The following is a 19,122-nucleotide window of genomic DNA, read 5'->3' as shown; positions in this document are numbered from 1 at the left end:
TTCTTCACCAGACTTTGAGATTCTGAGTTGCAAAGCAGTGGCACATTTAGGTTTTCTCCTTGGCCCTTCCTGTAGTATCTGATATGTGAGAGGTAGGAAATTAGCGATGATGAGTTGATGACGGACTTAAGCCTTGTGTTCAGTAAATATTGTGCTCCAAACCACAAATGTCCTCTTTCATTGTTCACTCTTTTTTTTGTTGTTGTTTGTTTGTTTGTTTTGTTTTTAAATCAGGGCTTGACACTGTGTCTAGAGATGTTTATGGGTTTCCATCCTAAATATCAACTTGGACTATGAAGAACGAAGAACGGGTGTGAACTCCGTGTGAACTCACCAGGGTCTGTTAGCAGTTACCAGGCTCCCATGGCCCGTGGATTAGGATGGGATTAAACCTAACTGAAGCATTCCTCAGGGCAGTGCATCAACTCCACCATCCAGTCCACGCCCACCTCCACAGTGCTCGGCACCGAGGGCTGGGAACTGCCCACCCTGATTCACACCCCTGCTACAGAGCACAGTGCTCTGAGGGCTGGGAGCTGCCCACCCTGGTCCACGCCCACCTCCACAGTGCTCGGCACCGAGGGCTGGGAGCTGCCCACACTGCAGGAAAGGATCGGAGTACATCAGACTGCCTGGACAGGACCCACATTCAGAGTTGGCTGACACACACAACAGCATGACAAGGACAGACTGATGCCTAATATGCCCCCAGATTCTTTGGCCTTTACAGGGGATCATGTGAGGTTATCCCAGGCTCTGCCATGGCTGGTATGGAACCCTGCAGGTGTCACCAGGTAACACCACCATGGGTAACAACTCCAGCAGCATCTCTGGTTTCTGTCGGGCTTGCTGAGATGGCTCCTAGAAGGTCCAATCAAGTCCACTCTGTGGAAACAGGCTGGGAGCCAGGTAGAATGGACCTTCATATGAGACCCTGGAGGGACACATCTGTGGCCTATGCTGGCCAGGGCAGCCTGAGCCGGTAGTACAGGTCAGTTCAAGTCCAGCAGCCTCTGGAAGGCTTCCTGGCAAAAGGGAAGCCTGGCTTGGGAGGAGTGCTGTGCCGTAAGAGGGGGGATGTGGACTAGGGGGTGGGTGTCAGACCCTGCCTGGCTGGAGCTACATTGCCCTTGTGTCTCAGCACCCCACGTACTTCCCTACCCCCTGGGCCTTCTCCAGTTCTCAGGCCACTTCCTTAGCAGGCACCTGCTGTTTCTTGTGCAGGCTGTGGGACTCTCCTGGCTGTGTCTGAGCCAGTGCAGCTCTTCTGGTCCTGCCAGAAGGTCCCTGTGGTCTCAGGGCTCATGGGGCCAAGAGCAGCTGCTCTCATCCATGTCCTAGACTGCTGGCCAGATCCCACTGTGGCCCACGGAGGCCCAGGTGTCATCCTCACTGCCTGTCCACAGGAGCCAGGCTCTTACGGCATCATCGGATGACTGGCTGCTGCATCCCGAGAGACTGACATCATTTGAAGCTCATCTCCACTCAGTCTGACTGGTAAGTGGGTTGTCCAACGTGGACTTATTAATTATTGATAACTATATTGATTTATAACGTGTATTTGCTTTTAGCAGCCACAGCGTGTAGAAGCGTACAACTACTTTAAACACGTATCAAGGACATACATCATTGCATTATGACACTGAGACCGGACATGATGTACAAAAATACTTTAATATTTTTAGAGTTGTTAGGGCACATTAGGCCGTCACTAACGAACACCAGACACGCAAAAGAAATGTGTATTTCCTAAAATTTAAGTCTTGCCTACACACAGCAAAGACAGCTGGTCTCTGAGGAACCACAGCCTAGGGAACAGAATCCTTGCAAATCACGGTGAGGTACGGCCAAGCACAGCAGTGCTGCAGCGTTGGGTTCTGCTGATGGATACTCCACCAGAACCTAGACGGAGGTAACACAGGAGCAGCCCGGTATCAGCTTACGCATTAATTAGAAGCACCACAAAATAGTTTGCTTTAACTTTTCAATTTCTCCAGCTTACTGATTCTTTGTTGTACCATTAAAAGGATTACAGTCCACAAATGAGCATTCAAATTCAAAACTGAAAAAAGCAAAGCAAAACATGACATAATCTGAACTTATGGTAATGCTCAAAGTCCCTGTTTGGCCCTTATAAGGAAAAGGGGCGTTGAATAGTTTTAATCAATAAAGATTTGCAGATGCTAGCATTACATAGGGAAAAGAGTTAATAGTTGTTAAAATAGCCCATGAAGTGCAGCGTTGTCCAATCTCACATTTCTTCATGGAAACAAAAGCGTAGTGTCCCTCAAATGCAGAAAAATGCTCGTGGGTTTCAGGTTCCGCTTTGTTCTCATTTGTTGATCGGACCCCTAGTGCCTGCCGGGCGAGGCCTCTGCCCTCACACACGCCTGCCTTGCCCTGTGGCACTTGCCCTCTTGCAGAGGGATGGGCAGCAGACAGAACAGGTGTCTCAGGCTCACACTGGCACACGCAGGCATCACAGCTCACACACAAGAAAACACCTTCAGACGCACGTTTCCCTTAACAAGTGAACAAGATGCCACGCACAGGGTAACGTGCCCTATGTTGGACACGGCACAAACACACTTCAATTGAATTAGGGTGTCTTAAAAATGGAAGGATGTCTCAGAAAAAAAATCATGTAGGCAAACACACTCCACAAAACCTTTCACGGTCACAATCTTGTTTGCAAGGCAACGCGAACGCGCCCTCTCGTGGCAAGCGCTCAGGTTGCAGGGAATAAAAGTTCCGTCCTCGCCAGGGCCCGTGACAGCCTTTGTGGAAACAGTTTCTAGGTTCTGTGAACGTGGAGCTTGCGTCTCGGAGCAGCATTCCCTCTCAGAGCCCGCGGTCGCCTCACAGGGAGGCCAGCGTGTTGGTAGTCACTGAGGAGCAGGCACACCCAGCGGTTTGGAGGAGCCCAGCTGGACCGGACTTGGCCTGATCAGTCCTCTGACGCTGCAAGGTGCCCTGTCAGGAAGGCACCACGCGGGAGCTGTGGCGACTCACGCCAACGGGCACTTGCTCCAGACTGGAAGCAGCTCTGGAAAGGCTCCGATCATGGTGAACTTCTGGCCACGGCAGAAGGGGAGGGAGGGAAGGAGGCTTCAGAGCAGCAGATTGCCAGAGCAAGGCTGTAACATTTCCAGGCGTGACACTGCCATCTTCATCCTTAGGAGAGAACAACTGACTCCATCAAATGAGCCAAACATGGGCCGGGGGAGAGAAGCAGTGCAAGATAAAAAGGCCCGCGTCAGAGCAGACGTTGCTCAAAACCCAAATCCTGAGCTGTTCTTACAATATTTTTTGGAGGGGGGGAGGGGGGTTGCTGTTTCTTTTTCTCCTCTCTCCCTTTAGTAGATGAAGCGAACAGACTTGGTCATCGCGTGATGGGCATGCCCGCCAACTCCAAGGGCTGGAGGGCCGTGTAGCAACTGGTTTCAGCTGTGGAGAGGATGAGCCGCCAGTCCCCGGGGCCGCGTGCCCGAGGGAACCCAGGCCTTGCCAAGTTTCGGCTCTACCACTCCAGCTGCAGATCGGCCTTGCTCCACACATATTTGCCTCCTCGCTTCAGAAACATCTTCTCATCAAATCCGCTGAACTTGATGGCTTCGTGGACTCCGACGTCCAGGATGGACTTGGAAGGGTCCTTCCGCCCGTTCCGACAGTTCAGGAAGCGCATCTGGAGCAAGCACAGCACAGCAGCTCTTATTCCCACGGCCTGACTCCTGGGCCAGCAGCCCCGCACTCACAGAGCCTGTGTGCCCCACGAGGGAGGGGCTGGAGAGCACACAGCAGGAGGTGTAAGCCTGGCTACAGGAGGCCCATGTGTCCTCAAGGGACAGGCGTGTGGCGGCCAAGGTCTGGCCTCCGAGGTGGACCCCTAGCTGCAGCAGGAGCTCTCTGAGCATTCTGGGGGAGCTCATTGGCACAGCACCATGTTAGTAAGTTGGCAATGGCAAACTTTGCTTCAACTATGTTTAGGCCGACTAGGTTCATTCACACTCTTGATGGTAAGTTGTGGGAACTTTCCTCCTCTCGAGCCCATGAACTGTACATTTTCCTGAACAATTTTCCTTTTATGTTCCATGTGGAAAAGCTCATGTGGACAAGAAATGAAATGGCTGCAAATGTCATTGATTATCTTGAAAAGAAGGAACCTACAAAACCTATGGGGATTTGGCTTCAAAACCCCAGTGCAATCCAGTATTGAATCTACAACTTGTTTCTTAAAAAACAGTTGTTGGAATGCAACTATTTGTGCTGGTGAAAGTTACGACTCGCTGTTTCCCTTGGGAGGCAGTGGAGGTGGACATGATATCAATAGTGGTCGCAGAGTGATACGCCCTCCCTACCCACTACCTAGTTTTATCAGTCTGACCTAGCTGCCAGCGCCTGGTTATTTAGGATAATGTGATGCACGGTTCCACCCCCACGCACAGCGACCTGGAGAAGCCGCAGAATAAGGGAGGCCTGTGTGAGATATGTCGCATCTGGCTCAAGGAGGTGTCTGTATGCCTGGGTGCCTCGATAACATCACACGGGCCTGGGTTTAGGTCTATACCTGTTGGATGGCCACGTGCAGAGCCTGGCACGGTGATGCCAGGACCTGTTTGTACTAGTAACAAGCTGACTGGGAAGCTATGAGTACCGGTCAAGGGGGACAAGGTGATGCTCATTAGAACTCAGCCCTGGCATCGTTGCTTAATGAGCTGTGTGGGGTCACTTCATGGCTCATTGGCAATACTCACGTATTCATCCAGGATCAGGTAGGAGTCTTTCATCTGCAAGGAAACATTAAATACAAGGTTAGTGTCTGCGACTGCCTCCGGGTTCTTGCAGATGACCCCCCTGAGGATGGACTCTGTGCATGCAGATTCCAGCAGATTCCAGCAGGGCCAACACCCCTGCCACACACTTGGGGGTTCTCCGATTCATAGTTGGAATTTATGGGACGATGTTGAACTAAGCATGAACAAGAAAACACCGTAAGGGGGGCAGGGAAGTTTTAAAAGAAGAGGGGAAGGGCAGGATCCATGTCCACCTGTTTGCTGTGTTTTATTCAATGTTTTTAAACTATCTTAGGTATATAGTTCATGGGATGTAAAAGAAAGCACGATGGCTGGATGAGTGCTGGTCCCCGTTGAGTCATGCTGGTCATCTCAAGTCCCACACCTGCTTCCCGAGCCGCGTTTGGTTATCTCACTGCGTGCCCGGGGAGACTGAGCAATACCCTTCCCATGTGTTTGTTTGTTTTATACATCAGAATTAAAATTACAATTAACCTTGCATATTAATTTTCCTATGTGTCTAATATGTTGTGAGGACGTACCCTTGTCACTTCACACTCCTTGAAATATGCTCGTGAGTGGGCGTGGCAGCCTGCGGACCTGCATGGTTACCTGTCCCCCGTATGCCGTGTTTCGGGCTGCCGTTGGTGCTATTGCTCTCAGACCTGCAATCCCAAAGCTTTCCTTTCAGCTCATTAATAGCTCACAGTGGAGGCCAGCAGACCCTGGCTCCTGCGCCCAACTGCCCGCACTGAGAGGAGACACCAGGCGGAGTGTGTGGCTCCTGGGCTCAGCCCGAGCGGACTGCACCGTTCTAGGCCTGGGAGGAGTGGAGCAGTGGATGCATTGTGTGCTTTCTCTCGGTCACTCTGTCTTTCAGATTCATACATCAATAAGTCTAAAACACAGTAATAACACCATGAGGTAGACTTTCTCCTGGAACTATGTGGCCCTTTACAAGCTGTTATTATAATTTAGCAACTACTTTTCTATGAAAGCTGCAGTGACTTGCTACCCATCAAGCAATGGCAAATTGCCTCTCTTACTGTGTCTTCATGCTTCTTATTTTAATTTTTATCTCTCTGGATGCTGGTAATATCAAATAAGTTTAAAATACTTATTCACTATTTGTTTTTCTTCTGTGAATGATCTGCTTATGTTCATTCCTGATTCCCCTTGTTGCTAATGGATTCTCACTGACTTAGTAAACTTTTTATGAGAAGTATCTTATTTGGTATAATTGAGTATATTATCTCATGGTAAAGTATTCTAATTTTTAAGTTTATAATGTATGCAATGTATATTTTAAATTTTTACATTCTAAAACATCCATGTCTAATCATACTTGAAAATTAAGAATTGGTGAAAGAAATGGTTTTTTTACAGCCTATTTAACTTTAAAATTAGCAGTAGAGATAATCTAAATAAATGACGTGATGATGTTGTGTAAGTACAATATCATTCCGGTTATTCTCTATTTAGACATTACATCAGGTATGTGACATATCAAAGTAAAATCTTTGTGAATTGCACCCAGAAATTACACAAAGCAGGATCTGTAAAATCACGTGTTCTCCAAGGTGCAACTGCAGCCTTTTGTGGAGACACCCCGAGGCTCACAGAGCACCCTGTGCTGGCAGGTGGCCGAGCTCAGCCTGGGCCTGGGCCTGCACTGCCCCCACCTCTCGGGACTGAACCCTCTGGTCACCACTGGGCAGAGCCCTGGCGACACTCCCCTCTCTGAAGTCCAACTACGGTGTGATGGTGAGCAAAGTGATGTTTGTGCTTTACAACCTTCTGGTTCGATTCCGGCACCAAGCAGGACACTTCTTTGTGACGCTCCAGGAATCCTTCAAACTCTTCATCACTAATAACAAATTTCGCTGCTTCTCTCAAGGCGTCTTCTCCGGAATTCTCACCCTCAATCAGGAGACACTGAAAGACCTGGAAGCAGAGTGTTGTCCTGGAATGAGCTGCCATTTCTCGTCCCGGACACCTGTCTCCACCCCAGGCCTACTCCCCACCTTCCCCATCGTCCCTCCCCGCTCCCATCGTCCCTCCACCGCCCCCATCATCCCTCCCCGCCCCCATCGTCCCTCCACCTTCCCCATCGTCCCTCCCCGCTCCCGCCACCCCAAGCAAGGCAGACCCTGGGAGCCAGGAGCATCCAGTTAGGATCATGCTAGGGAAGTGGAAAAGTAGCCCTGGACCTTTGGAACGTGCTGTGGAAACCTCAGTCCTAAAATACAGACTTTCAAATACTGCTGTGTACTCTATTTAACCTATCTTAAAATTTAATATTTAAAGACTATGAAATATGTTTTGTTGAAGATGTATAACACATATCAAATATATATCATGAATATATAATCCAAAAAGCATGAGAAAAAATCAATGTTTTGTCATTTCTGTTGATTTTTAGTAAATTCTCCCAAGGTTTCTAGAGTATGTATGTTTTTCACTTAACACATAACAGTCACTTTCCAGAGCCAGGGATATTCTTTTTCAACCTTGCAGGAGAATAAACCTATGTGAGCACGTGTGCATGTGGCTGCAGGCAGTCTGTGACTTGATCGAGACAAGCAGGATTCGGAGCTCACAGACCTGCTGCTGGCAGAGGCTGAGCTCCAACTGCGGCGATGGCCTGTGAGCGGGCACCGGTCCAAGCCAAAGGCGGAGGCCTGCAGAGGACAGACCCAGGTCACAGGGCTGTGTACTCCGAGATGGCCTTGAGACCCTCACATGCTGGCTTCTGTGTTTGGGTCACAGTGTTTTCTGCTCACCAAGGACTGGCTGGTTAGTACCAACAGGGACAGAGCCTGTAATTTGACTCCCAAGCATTTCACTACAAGCTGAGGCAGCCAGGTTCGGGCTGACCTCCTCAGAGAAGGGGACCTCCCTCTGACCACTTGTAGTCATTCTCTGTAGTCATTCTCTTGTGTCTGTCTGGTTTCTTAGTTTCTCAATTGCACGGCACCCCTTCTACAACCCTCTGTGCTGTGCTGGGAGTGGCGCACACTGTATTACTCCTCTAAGACCAATTCAATAGCCCAAAGCAAAACTGAGGGAAGCCCAGCCATTTGTCCCGATGACACTAAATGACAGCTAACCCAAGACAGATCCCATGCAGAGCCCAGATCCCTGGGACTCTATGGAAAACGCATATTTGACATAGAATTTAGTGATGTCATCTTCTGTATTGTTCTGAAGTCATTTCCATCAGCCTAGAAACAATGTTGAGGCTTCATGGATTCGGAAATGGCGCTATGTGCGTGAGCCAGGGAAGCGGAAGCAGAGGGAGCCGAGGGCCTGGGGAAAAGCAGGAGGAGGTGAGAGCAACCAGAGCCAGGAGAGGCAGGACCCTCCCAGAGGGGAGGCCACAGGGCGGTGAGGGTGGCAGTGCAGCAGCAGCAGCACGAGGCCCAGGCAGGCGGCCCAGGCGGGTCGGGTGAGGGCCCAGAGCGAGGGCAGGGCAGGCCGCCCAGGGCGAGGGCTCAGACCTTGCAGCTCAGCCCTGGCCCTGCTCTCTGCCTCGGAACGGACAAGAGGCCCTGCTTGTGGTTTCATGGAACAAATGCTGTCCTGCACATGTTCTGGCTCAAACCCGGCACTGCAGTCCCGCAGACTTACCTTCCAGCGCACAGGGTTCAGTGCTTTGATCTGTTCGTTCATGTCCTCATCCACGTTGAAGCGGTTGATCACCGAGTTGATCTTGAAGGCCACTCTGTACTCCCTGCACCACGCTCTCAGCTTCTGCAGGTTTTCCACGTGGTTCTTCTTCCCTTGACCACGGCCAATGAGGACATTGACCTGCTCATCAAAGCTGTCGCAGGAAATGGCAAGGATGTCCAAATATTCACCTGAAGAAAGAGGACTGCTGTGAGCAGTTGTATCTCAGGGCCACCCCCTCGGGACACTCAGATGACCCCAGGACCACCCCTCAGGACACTCAGATAACTTGTTTTCATTTTTTAAGAAGACATGTTCTTTATGGTTCCAAAAGCTACTGAGGTGTGGGTTCTACTTGGTACTGGGATGAGATGATCTTGAAAGAATATTCACAGGCTGAGATGTAGGAGGCATGTGCAATAAACCTTTTTAAAAATTTTTAAGGGTTTATTTATTCTTTATTGGGAAGTCAGATATACAGAGGGGTGGAGAGACAGAGAGGAAAGATCTTCAGTCTGATGATTCACTCCCCAAGTAGCCACAAAGGCTGGAGCTGATCTGATGTGAAGCCCGGAGCCCTGAGCCTCTTCTGGACCTCCCACATGGGTGCAGGATGTCAAGGTTTAGGCTGTCCTCAACTGCTTTCCCAGGCCACAAGCAGGGAGCTGGATGGGAAGTGGGGCCGCTGGGATACAAACCGGGGCCCATATGGGATTCTGACACATTCAAGGCAAGGACTTTAGCTGCTAGGCTACTGTACCAGGTCCATGATGAACCTTTTTAAACCCTGTATATTATGCATATGAGTACTTGCTAATATATTTAAAGGAATTAAGAACATTATTCTTGAGTAGAAACTATGTAACTTCTCAGGAAGAAAGTCATGAGGATCCTTCCAAAGATTCATGGAAAACCAGGTTAAACAAACAAACAAACTTTTGGGGAGCCTGGCACAGTAGCCTAGCAGCTGAAATCCTTGCCTTGCATGCGCCAGGAACCCATATGGGTGCTGGTTTACGATGCAGCAGCTCCACTTCCCATCCAGATCCCTGCTTGTGGTTGGGAAAGCAGTGGAGGACGGCCCAAAGCCTTGGGACCCTGCACCTGTGTGGCAGACCTGGAGGAAGTCCCTGGCTCCTAGCTTCGAATCTGCACAGCTCTGGTCAGTGTGTCCCCTTGGGGAGTAAACCATCAGTCGGAAGATCTTTCTTCTCTGTCTCTCCTCCTCTCCGTATATCTTACTTCCCAATAAAAATAAAATAATCTTTAAAAAACGAAAACAACTTCATGGTGCAAAACATTATTGAAATCTACCCATGATTTGTTTGTGAGATGCATGTTCATGGGTTTTTGGAACTTTTCTTGTTTTGGGGAGTCTTCTAGCCATTCCTACGAGTGATTCTGGATTTGCTTCTCTTTTCCCCAACATACAGAGCCAGTTCTTCCACAGAAAATACATGGCGTTGCTCTAAGTCACTGAGTTTCTCCCAGCACTCCTTGCTCCTTTTATTCACCATGTCAATATTTACAGAGAGCTGTGTGAGGTGGAGCTATCTGGGGTGCTGAGAACCCCCTGGACATCAACATCCCTTCCCCAGGCAGCAGCTGGGCGAGCTGATAGTGTTCCTGCGGGAGGACTGTGCTTGCTGTGTGCCACTGATACCAGCTCTGCTGCATCAGCTCCGCTCTGCCCCCCTAACTCCTTAGTGTCCTTTTCATCTTCGTGGGATCCACGTAGTTCTCACCAGCAGACATTCTCTACAGCCAGGTTTACCTTGCAATGGATTGTTTGACTTTTCCAAGTTATTGTGATTTTCAGGAGGCAATTATTTTTCCCTTTGAAAAATCATGGATCTAGGAGCATCAAGATGGCACAGTAGGGTAAGGACACATTCAAAGGGACAGAGAAACATCAGCCAGGGTGAAGCAGAGGGCACATTCCAGGGAACAGGAGAGGACAGACTGATGACAGAGGGGCACCAGGAGACTGACGGACACAGGAAAGCAGCGGAGACACCAGTGTGCTGTGGCATTCAGCAAGCAGCGATCTGAGCTCCACCGGTGACTGGAACTTCACCAACAGCCAGGCAGGAAGGGGAGTTCCACAGGAACTCAGGAGGTGAACCCAGACAAAGAACTGCCCATCCTGCTCGTTTGTTTGACTTGACCAGAAGCAGAGACAGAGCAGTAGATCCCAAACAGGCAGTGCAGAAACAGGGTGGGTTTCACTGCCCAGACCCCTAGCAGAGCTGAGTCAAGGGCCATCTTGTGTAATGAGGCAAAGGCTATGGGGCAGGATTGCACATGAACTAAGCTGGACATGACCTCATTTCTGGATCAGTGAATTGCAACAATGTGGCATCCTACAGGTTCTACCAAAAATATGTCTGGGTAGCAGATCAAGAACTCCATGAGTGGCACATCAGGTGTCATTTTGTACAGTGTGGCAAAGGCTTTGAGACTGCAGGGACAACAGTGAGCTGCATACAAGCTGAGTTAGGGGTAAACTCACTGAGCTCAGTACATTGCACTGGTTCCACATCAAAAATAATACCAACTACGGCAACTTACGACACAAAACAGGTCCATGTGGCCCTCAGATCAGACCTAACGGCCAAAAATTCCGTCAGGATCAGCACCACTGACAACCTAGCTATACAGGACACTCCCTAATCCTGTGAGCTTTGAATCAGAAGTGGGGCAAAGGTTATATGGACCAAGAGTGCAGCCTCAGTACAGCACACGGGAGATGAAGAGAGGTGAGCCAGTAGCTGGGGCTACGGAGACCATGGTAAAAGTCTAACATAAGAGCCCAGATCTGAAATTCATGGGAGGGAGTGGCATAAGCGACTGCAAAAAGCTGTGTACTAACCGCAGTAAGTAAAATTGAATTGCAGTTCTGTGGGTGACATAGCTTAGAAAACTGCCCTAAAGAGAAAAATCTGCTGATCAGAAGTACAATGACCAAGGAGAGGAAGAGACAGAGGCACGGGGAATTTTACTGAAGACTCCCCTGAAAAGGAGCAAAGCCTCAGAGTTAACTGAGGAATGCATTGAGAAAATGGGGAATTACAGAATTCAAAACACTTGCTATAAAGCTTCTTATCAACAATGAGAAGCACATGCAGGAATTCAAACAATATATCACACAGGCAATGACAACACTAAAACAAAATCAGGCCAACTTATTGGAAATGAAGGATGCAATAGAGCAAAACAAACATTCTGCAGAAAGTCTTAATCATAGAACAAAGGAGGTAGAAGAAAGAATCTCAGAATTGGAAGAGATGTTTTGTCACGATGGACAACCAATTGAGAGCTGGAAGCAGAGCTGGGTCAAGCTAAAAAAAGTATTCAAGAATTAAAAGTCATTATTAAAAGGCCAAATATAAAAGTCATGGGAGTTCCAGAACGTACAGTAAGAGAAGCTGGGTTTACAAATGTATTTAATGAAATAGTAAAGGAAAATTTCCCTAATCTGGAGAAAGAATTGTGAAACAAGATCCAGGAGGGGCACAGGACTCCCAACAGACTTCACCAAAAGTGATCTTCACCACAACACATGATGATCTAGCTCTCTCAATTTGAACATAAGAAAAAGATCCTTCAATTTGCTTGTGAAAAAAAAATTTGACCTATAGACTCACAGCTGACCTCTCACAGGAAACTCTACAAGCCAGAAGAGAATGGAGTGACACATTCCAGATTCTAAAAGCAAAAAATTCTCAGTACAGAATAATGTATCCAGCAAAACTTTGTCTTACTCATGCAAATGAAATAATTTTTTTTCCACAGTAAAGAAAAATTAAAAGAATATGCCTCTTCCGAACCTGCCCCACAAATGATATTCAATGGTGTTCTCTTGACAGAGAATAGGATTAGCACTCACCAAAACCAAAGTTAAATGTGAAGAACATAGTGAAATAACAACAGAAGAACAAATCAATGAACAACCCATTGCTAAAATGATAGGACCAGATTACTACCCATTTATATTAGTTCGGAATGCAAATGGCTTAAATTCATCAATCAAAAGACACAGATTAGTAGACTGGATTTAAAAAACCCCATCTATTTGTTGCCTGTAAACAGGAGATACATCTCACCAACAAAGATCAGCACAAACTACATCTTACGGATTTTATATTTTTGTTTATAGCTTCATTTCTCAAAACATTCTCATTAAATTCTTCACTGACTCATAGGTCATACAGTAGCATTATTTTCTTAAAGATGAATCCTGATTTTCTTTTTCATTTCTTCAACAACACACGAGTCATTCAGAAGCATGTTACTTAACTTCATGGTGTTGTTAATTTCTTTTTTCTTCCAGTTGTTGATTTTGTTTGTGGCTTTTCATTTTGGGGAATGTATAGTGACTGTGTAGTGGAGACTGTCATGTCTAGATGTGAGGATACAGTGCAGTGTGCATCTCTACTTCTGAATTGAGGATGGACTCCCAGTGAAACTGTTGGATGTGTCTTGACAATGGGATGCTGGATTCTCTGCCAGTGTCCAAGCCGCAATGATGGGCTTATGACTGTTTATGAGGAACTATACTGTTGCAATGATATGGGGGAATTCAGTGGGGGGTGGGATTTGAGAAGGGGATAGGGGAAACCCCAGGGCCTATGGAACTGTATCATAAAATAATAATAATAAAAAAGAAAAAAAATTATGGATCTAAGAGTTCCAAAAACTTCTTTAACTGTTCTCAAATTTCACAGGGTAATTTTAGTTTCTGTCCGCAGAGCATCTAACACAAATGAGTTTCCAAATAATGCGATAGATTGATACTTACAACAACTCAGAATATTATAAAAATTGAATTCAAATAGATTTCTAGTGGCACATCTTATTGGGAAGAAGTTTCTAACTGAATACAGGGTCTCTCCCAAATACCCCAAATCAAAACTGAACCATAGGAACCCTTTACATTAAAGCTGCAAATAGTTGATGTCCAACCGAATCTCTAGCCAAGACTATCTTTCCTGTTTGTCCTTCGGTACTGTCCTTCTGTGATGTCCCTCCTTCTTGTTCTCAGCCTGTAGTCAGTGCTCTCATGAGGAAAAGATTTGTGCACTTGCTGCTTGCATCTTTGCGGGTTAGCCTGGGGCCATGATCAGATCTTGGCCAACTCCTGCATGTACGGCTGCTGCCCCACTCTGTGGATCCCTGCTATTGCGTGTGCCGGAGTTTGGAGCTGAACTCATCCAGACCTGATCATCCAGGATAATTTAGCAAGACTTGTGATGCACTTTGCAAGGCAGGTGTCCGATGACTGCAACTGGACTTACCTAGTGACTGGCTCTGTACAGAAGCTCAGATGCCAAAACCCAAAGACACCCCACAGAAAGATATCCCAAGCATATCCCTGCAGGTTCCTGCTAGACAGGAAGCTCAGCCTGTGTGGCAGGTGGTGCTTTGTGTCCTCTGCGACTTCACAGTGATGAGGGGTTGTCTCAACTACTGCCCAATGAGTCACTAAGCCCTGGGCAGCGATGGGGCCTCTGAACAGCTCTTTCGACAGAGGTGGGGAATTGAGCAATGGGGACTATATGGGCATTCGCTGACACTGTATTTTTCCTCATAGCAACCCCGAATACTTCAAACTCATTGCAATTGTAAGATGTCACATAGAATGTGCATTGGATTGGATCATCTGAGGACCTAACAGATCCCACCTGGGACACACACTGGCCTTCCAGTGGACCTGTCTTTCTTTTGTCAGCCCCCTAGTGCCGCCCGAATCTTTCATCCACTTCCACATTCACTTTCTGACCTCATTTACCATCCGAGACTCAGAGCTGTTCAATGTAGCAGCTGCCTGCCTCATGAGCGCCTGCCCCAGCTGAGTGCACAGAGCCTGTCTCAGAAAGGGAGCGTTACCCAGGCACACACTCCGAAAATCTTCCTGCTGGCATCTGGCCACATCATCTCCAAGCGTCTCTCTGCTTTGAGCTTGTAGAGCTCACATTATAGCCTTCCCCTGTGCCACCCTGGCAGCACACTGGCATCTGGATTATCTGCTGCTTTGAGCTCTTCCTGATCCACCTTCCCCTCACTTGGCACACAGCGCTCCTCACGTTTGCATTTATGCACAGTTGGTGAGGTCACCAGTCAAGGCTATTTTGCTAACCCCCAGCATATCACAAATGCTCACTTCTGTTTGGTGGACTCTGACAGGTGGCACAAAGTGTTCAAGATTGGATGTTGTCCCCTGAGATGGCAGCAGCCATGACAGTGAGCATTTTTAAGTGCTAACTGAATGCTAGGTATTCCTGTAACAACATGCCACGTAGGTGCAATTCAACTCTAAGAGATCTCGGCCATCTTAGGAAATAGTGGTTCATAACCCTGAATACACAATGGACTCCTAAGAACCGCCCACCCCAAACTGGACAATCACACACCTCGAGGTTCTGATACTACAGATGTATCAGTCAAGATTTGTCTAATAGATGACCTCTCCTCACCAGAGGCTAAGCTTGGACCCTCCGTTTCAACCCTTAACGAGTTGAAGTGTACAGGGAGGGATTCATGCTTGCAGATAGGGTCTGTTGGTCTGTTTATGTGGGGTACTCTGGAACTCACACAGCCATGGAGACACGCACAGCTTCTAAGGACACCAGGGGGAGCATGACTTTTTCTTCCCTTCCAGTTGCCCAGCAAGTCTGGACTCAGTCCCCTAGAGGAAGGGAATTGAGAAACTGCCAAGAGCAGCAGTCAGGGGAGTGGCATGCTGGGAAACTCACCGTAATCCTTGAACCACCGCTCACGGATCAGGCTTCCGTTGCTGACGATGCTCACGCTTTGCAGCTGCAGCTCTGCCTTGCAGAATCTCACCAGCTCGCCCAGGTACCTGCCCCGGTCATGGATAAAGGGCTCCCCGCCTGAGAAGTTGATCTTCTCCATGCCTGTGTGGGGCGAAATTGGAGGGATCAAACGTGAGTCTCCACTCATCAAATACCCTCTGTGATGTTCAGCTTCTCAGTGTAATCAATCAATCAATCAATCAGTCAGTCAGTCAACCTATAAGACTGTCTAAGCATCCTCCCTGCCCCAACCTTCGACCCCAGCAGCAAGTGCTCTGTGGGGATAAGCCTGCTGGCATAGAAGGTATTACCAGGATGCTGTGTGTGGTTTGTACACAGAAGGACAGCCTTCCAAGAACACCAAAGGCACAATAAGCAGACCCAGTGACCTGCAAATGGGACACCCCCTCCCCCACCTTGGAAGGCAGTGACGGGAAATGTTGAAGGCTGCACTGAGATGACCTAGGGCATGGCTGGCAGCAAGTGAGTCCAGAAAGTCACATGAGTGTGTTAGTAAGGAGATGAAGCTGGTCTCCCCGCCAGGAGGAGAGTGAGGCTCTGGGGCTTTGCCTGCGAGATCAGCTCTGGGTTGCCACACAGACATGTTGAGCTGGCAGGGCAGCTGGACCCCACCAGGGTCTGTGAGATTTCACCCCTGTGAAGTGCAGACTCTGGCACAAGCGCAGGTTGTGGGCAGGGTGGCAGGGGGAAGGCAACCTGCACAGCTGTGTGCTGTTGGTCGCTGCTTGCTTTCTGCTCAGCTTGTATTGTACGTGAAATCCAGGCAGCTGTACACTGAGGAGCGTGCATGGGGAGGCAGCCAAGGAGCATGCTCCGTGCCAGCTGCAGGTGACGCTGGGAAGGAGGGGGAGGTAAAAGCGGAATGAAAGACAGATTCAGAGAATTCAGTTGTCACAGGCTGGGTTCTCAAGAAATGCCTGTAGCTTGGCAGTGCAGTCTTGCTCTGGAGGGCCAAGGCTGACACGGATGTCAAAAATAACAGAAAGTTTCAGTTAAGAGCAGGCACATAATTCAAGATAAAAGACACATTTATTGGTCTTTCTTTCTTTCTTTCTTTCTTTCTTTCTTTCTTTCTTTCTTTCTTTCTTTCTTTCTTTCTTTCTTTCTTTCTTTCTTTCTTCCCACTTTTCTGAAAATCAGAGCCAGAGAGATGAGAGAGACAGGAAGGAGGAGGGAAAGAGCAATAATGCAGATGGCTGTAATGGCCAGAGCTGCACAGGTTGAAGTCAGGAGCCAGGAGCCTCTTCTAGGCCTTCCAGGAGTGCGCAGGGGTCCACTTGGGCCAACTCCCACCTCTGTCCCCAGGCCAGTAGCAGGAAACTGGATGGGAAGTGGAGTGCTGGGACACCAACTGGCACCCTCATGGGACAGCACTGTTGGGTGGCAGTGGCTCTTCTCACTGTACCACAACACCAGCCCCACTGTTGCTGCTCTTGCCTCACAAGTTTTTTTCCTTTTTTTAATTTCCAATGTTTCTCTTTAACATTGTTTGGAAAAGGCAAATCCAGTTTTGTTTTGGACAGTCAAAAGGTGGCATAACCTTCCTGAACTACCCCTTTGCAAATGCTGGAACAGGTGCATGTACTCACCTAGAAGTGTTGGGGACTGGTGGGTGGGGGGGGGGGCGAGCCTTGCTGACCCCAGGCCAAGCACAGCTCACCCACGTGGGAATGGCAGTTCACTGACCTGGAGGAGCTGTCCAGCCCTACGGTTCTCCTCCTCTGGGGCCCATGCGTCTTCCAGAGTCGGGACTCACCTGCTTCCTTGAGCATCCGAAGTCCTCTCTTGGCCTCCTCGAGGGGCAGCACGTAGGATGTCTTGGCTGTATGGAAGCAGAAGCCGCAGCGGTAGTTGCACTGGCGAGTGAAGTGGTAGTTGACGCTCAAGGGCGTGGTGGGCACTTGGCCGTCCTCATCCTCTGCCTGGACCTCCCTAGGTCCTTCTCTGACATGCTGCTGCTGTGTGGACCGGGTTCCTGGGAACACAAGTGCTGCCCTCAGCCAGCACAAGAGCCAGGCCAGGCTGCTGCACAGGGAGCCCAGGGACCCCGTGAGCACACTCAATAGCTCCCATGCGGAGACAACAGCCTCAAGCATCCGCATGGTGGTTGCTGTTGCAGGAACTGCTCTGCACCCAGGCAGACACTCACCTTATATGAGGACCAGCATTCCATCCAGAGAGGGACACGCCTGCCTGGTCACCTATCAGCTGACTTTGAGTTTCAGTTTTCTTCCTCCAGAAAATGAAATGAAAGTTGGAACAGTGCCAAGTCTGAAGGACTATGACACAGACCTGCAGCTGGCTTTCTCTGTAAAGTCCTACACAGTGGGATACCATGCAGCCCTACATACCTGATGGGACACTACGCAGTCTTCCGTATGCAGTGGGCACTAGTCAATCGTGTGTATGCAACAGGATTCTGCATAGTCCTATATACACAACAGGGTGCTGCATGATCTTTCATACACAGCAGGATGCCAAACAGTCTTATCTACACAAACTTCCTGCAGTCGTGATGAATGCTACACAGCCCACACGTAAAAAGAACATTTTATTCACAAGAACTCAGACGGCCCCGGAGGACGTCGTGAAATTTGAGATAACCCTTGCAGAAAAACACAAGCAGTGCTTGACTTTGCTCATGTGTGTGATGAAAAAAGGCCAACCCACGGCTGCAGCGAGCGGACAGGAGGCTGTGGGGCTGAGTGGGGCAGGGGAATGGGAAGTGTGTGAAGGGAGGACACCTCTCTGTCAGGGAGCAGGAGCAGTTGCAGAGACTGGCAGGACAACACGAAGAGATCATGGCACAGCAAGGTGCCTGGAGTTGACAACCATGTGCGAGCAGAGGAACATCCTTCTGAGTGTGTCAGGTCCCCTTTCAGATGACAGAAGACACAGAGGAAGCACGTGTCTCAAATCTTCTTCAAGTGGTCAGCCTAAGGGGTACATTGTGTTGGTGTTAGCATGCAGCCATTCCTGTTCTCCTGTCTTTTGAAGCCATTTTTGGTAGACGTTTCCCCTGCTTACCATGCTCCTTGCTTAGCAGGAACCACTGGTTCTGATGTTTATGACTCTTAGAAAGTGTTGTTGACTGGCATTGCCTTCCTTCCAGACCTCTTGGGTGACGGGGGGCTGGTGTTACGTCCCCCGGCTTTCCCCAGACTGGCAGAAGCCGGAGCAGTGCTGAAGGGCAAGCTTGTGGAAGCACAGCCGTCTGCAGGGATTCCCCGGTGCATGGTGTGGAGTAACTTATCTTTCCTCTCTGGGCCTCCACTTCCTTGCCAACCAAGCTGATGACTCCTGTGACTTAAGTAAACCGAGTGCTGCTTAAGAGGCTTGGCTAGAGTCCAGTGCGTGCTGAGGGCTGGCTCAGATTAGTCTACTAGCCTCCCATTTAGAATGGAAACTGAGATGACTCACTCAGCTTGGAACCGGAAAGAAAATTCTTCAAAGCAGTAAGCACAGGTTTAAAGATCAGCAACTTTACAGCCCGAGGGTAAAGCCCTTACATCATTGTTTGGCGCAACTAGAAAATATTTCTTGTTGGATCACATGTGCTGGAGGAAATAAAATCAAGTCACCCATCGCGGCACCAGCCAGAGAGTAGCAGCAGCAGGTTTTTTTTTCCCCAAGTAAAATGCATGAAGCGCTTAGTCCTAGTTCAACTGGTACTGTAGAATTTGGGGTACATTTATTAACCTGGCTGATCTTTCGAATATATCTAGGAAATACAGATTAGTCACAAAATATAGTCAAGACACACACACACACACACATACACACACACACCATTGAAAGACCAAGTAGGATAACACTTATTAAGC

The 19,122-nt window shown here is 48.7% G+C and overlaps 1 protein-coding gene across 1 annotated transcript; it reads right to left on the bottom strand.

Annotated features, from left to right (window-relative positions):
• Positions 1 to 1,655: 1,655 nt before the first annotated feature.
• On the bottom strand, positions 1,656 to 17,441 carry RSAD2 (radical S-adenosyl methionine domain containing 2). Its single transcript, XM_040992775.1, has 6 exons — positions 17,055 to 17,441; positions 15,218 to 15,379; positions 8,424 to 8,653; positions 6,588 to 6,737; positions 4,755 to 4,787; positions 1,656 to 3,685 (listed from the first exon to the last, which is right to left on the bottom strand). The coding sequence occupies exons 1-6, from the start codon at positions 17,398 to 17,400 to the stop codon at positions 3,521 to 3,523; spliced, it is 1,086 nt and encodes a 361-aa protein (XP_040848709.1). The 5' UTR covers positions 17,401 to 17,441; the 3' UTR covers positions 1,656 to 3,520.
• Between the last annotated feature and the right edge of the window lie 1,681 nt (positions 17,442 to 19,122).

The sequence above is a fragment of the Ochotona curzoniae genome, unplaced genomic scaffold (genome assembly GCF_017591425.1).
Source record: "Ochotona curzoniae isolate NIBS_2020 unplaced genomic scaffold, NIBS_Ocur_1.0 contig_883, whole genome shotgun sequence".
Classification (NCBI taxonomy): Eukaryota; Metazoa; Chordata; class Mammalia; order Lagomorpha; family Ochotonidae; genus Ochotona; species Ochotona curzoniae.
This window is presented reverse-complemented; position numbering and strand designations above follow the sequence as displayed.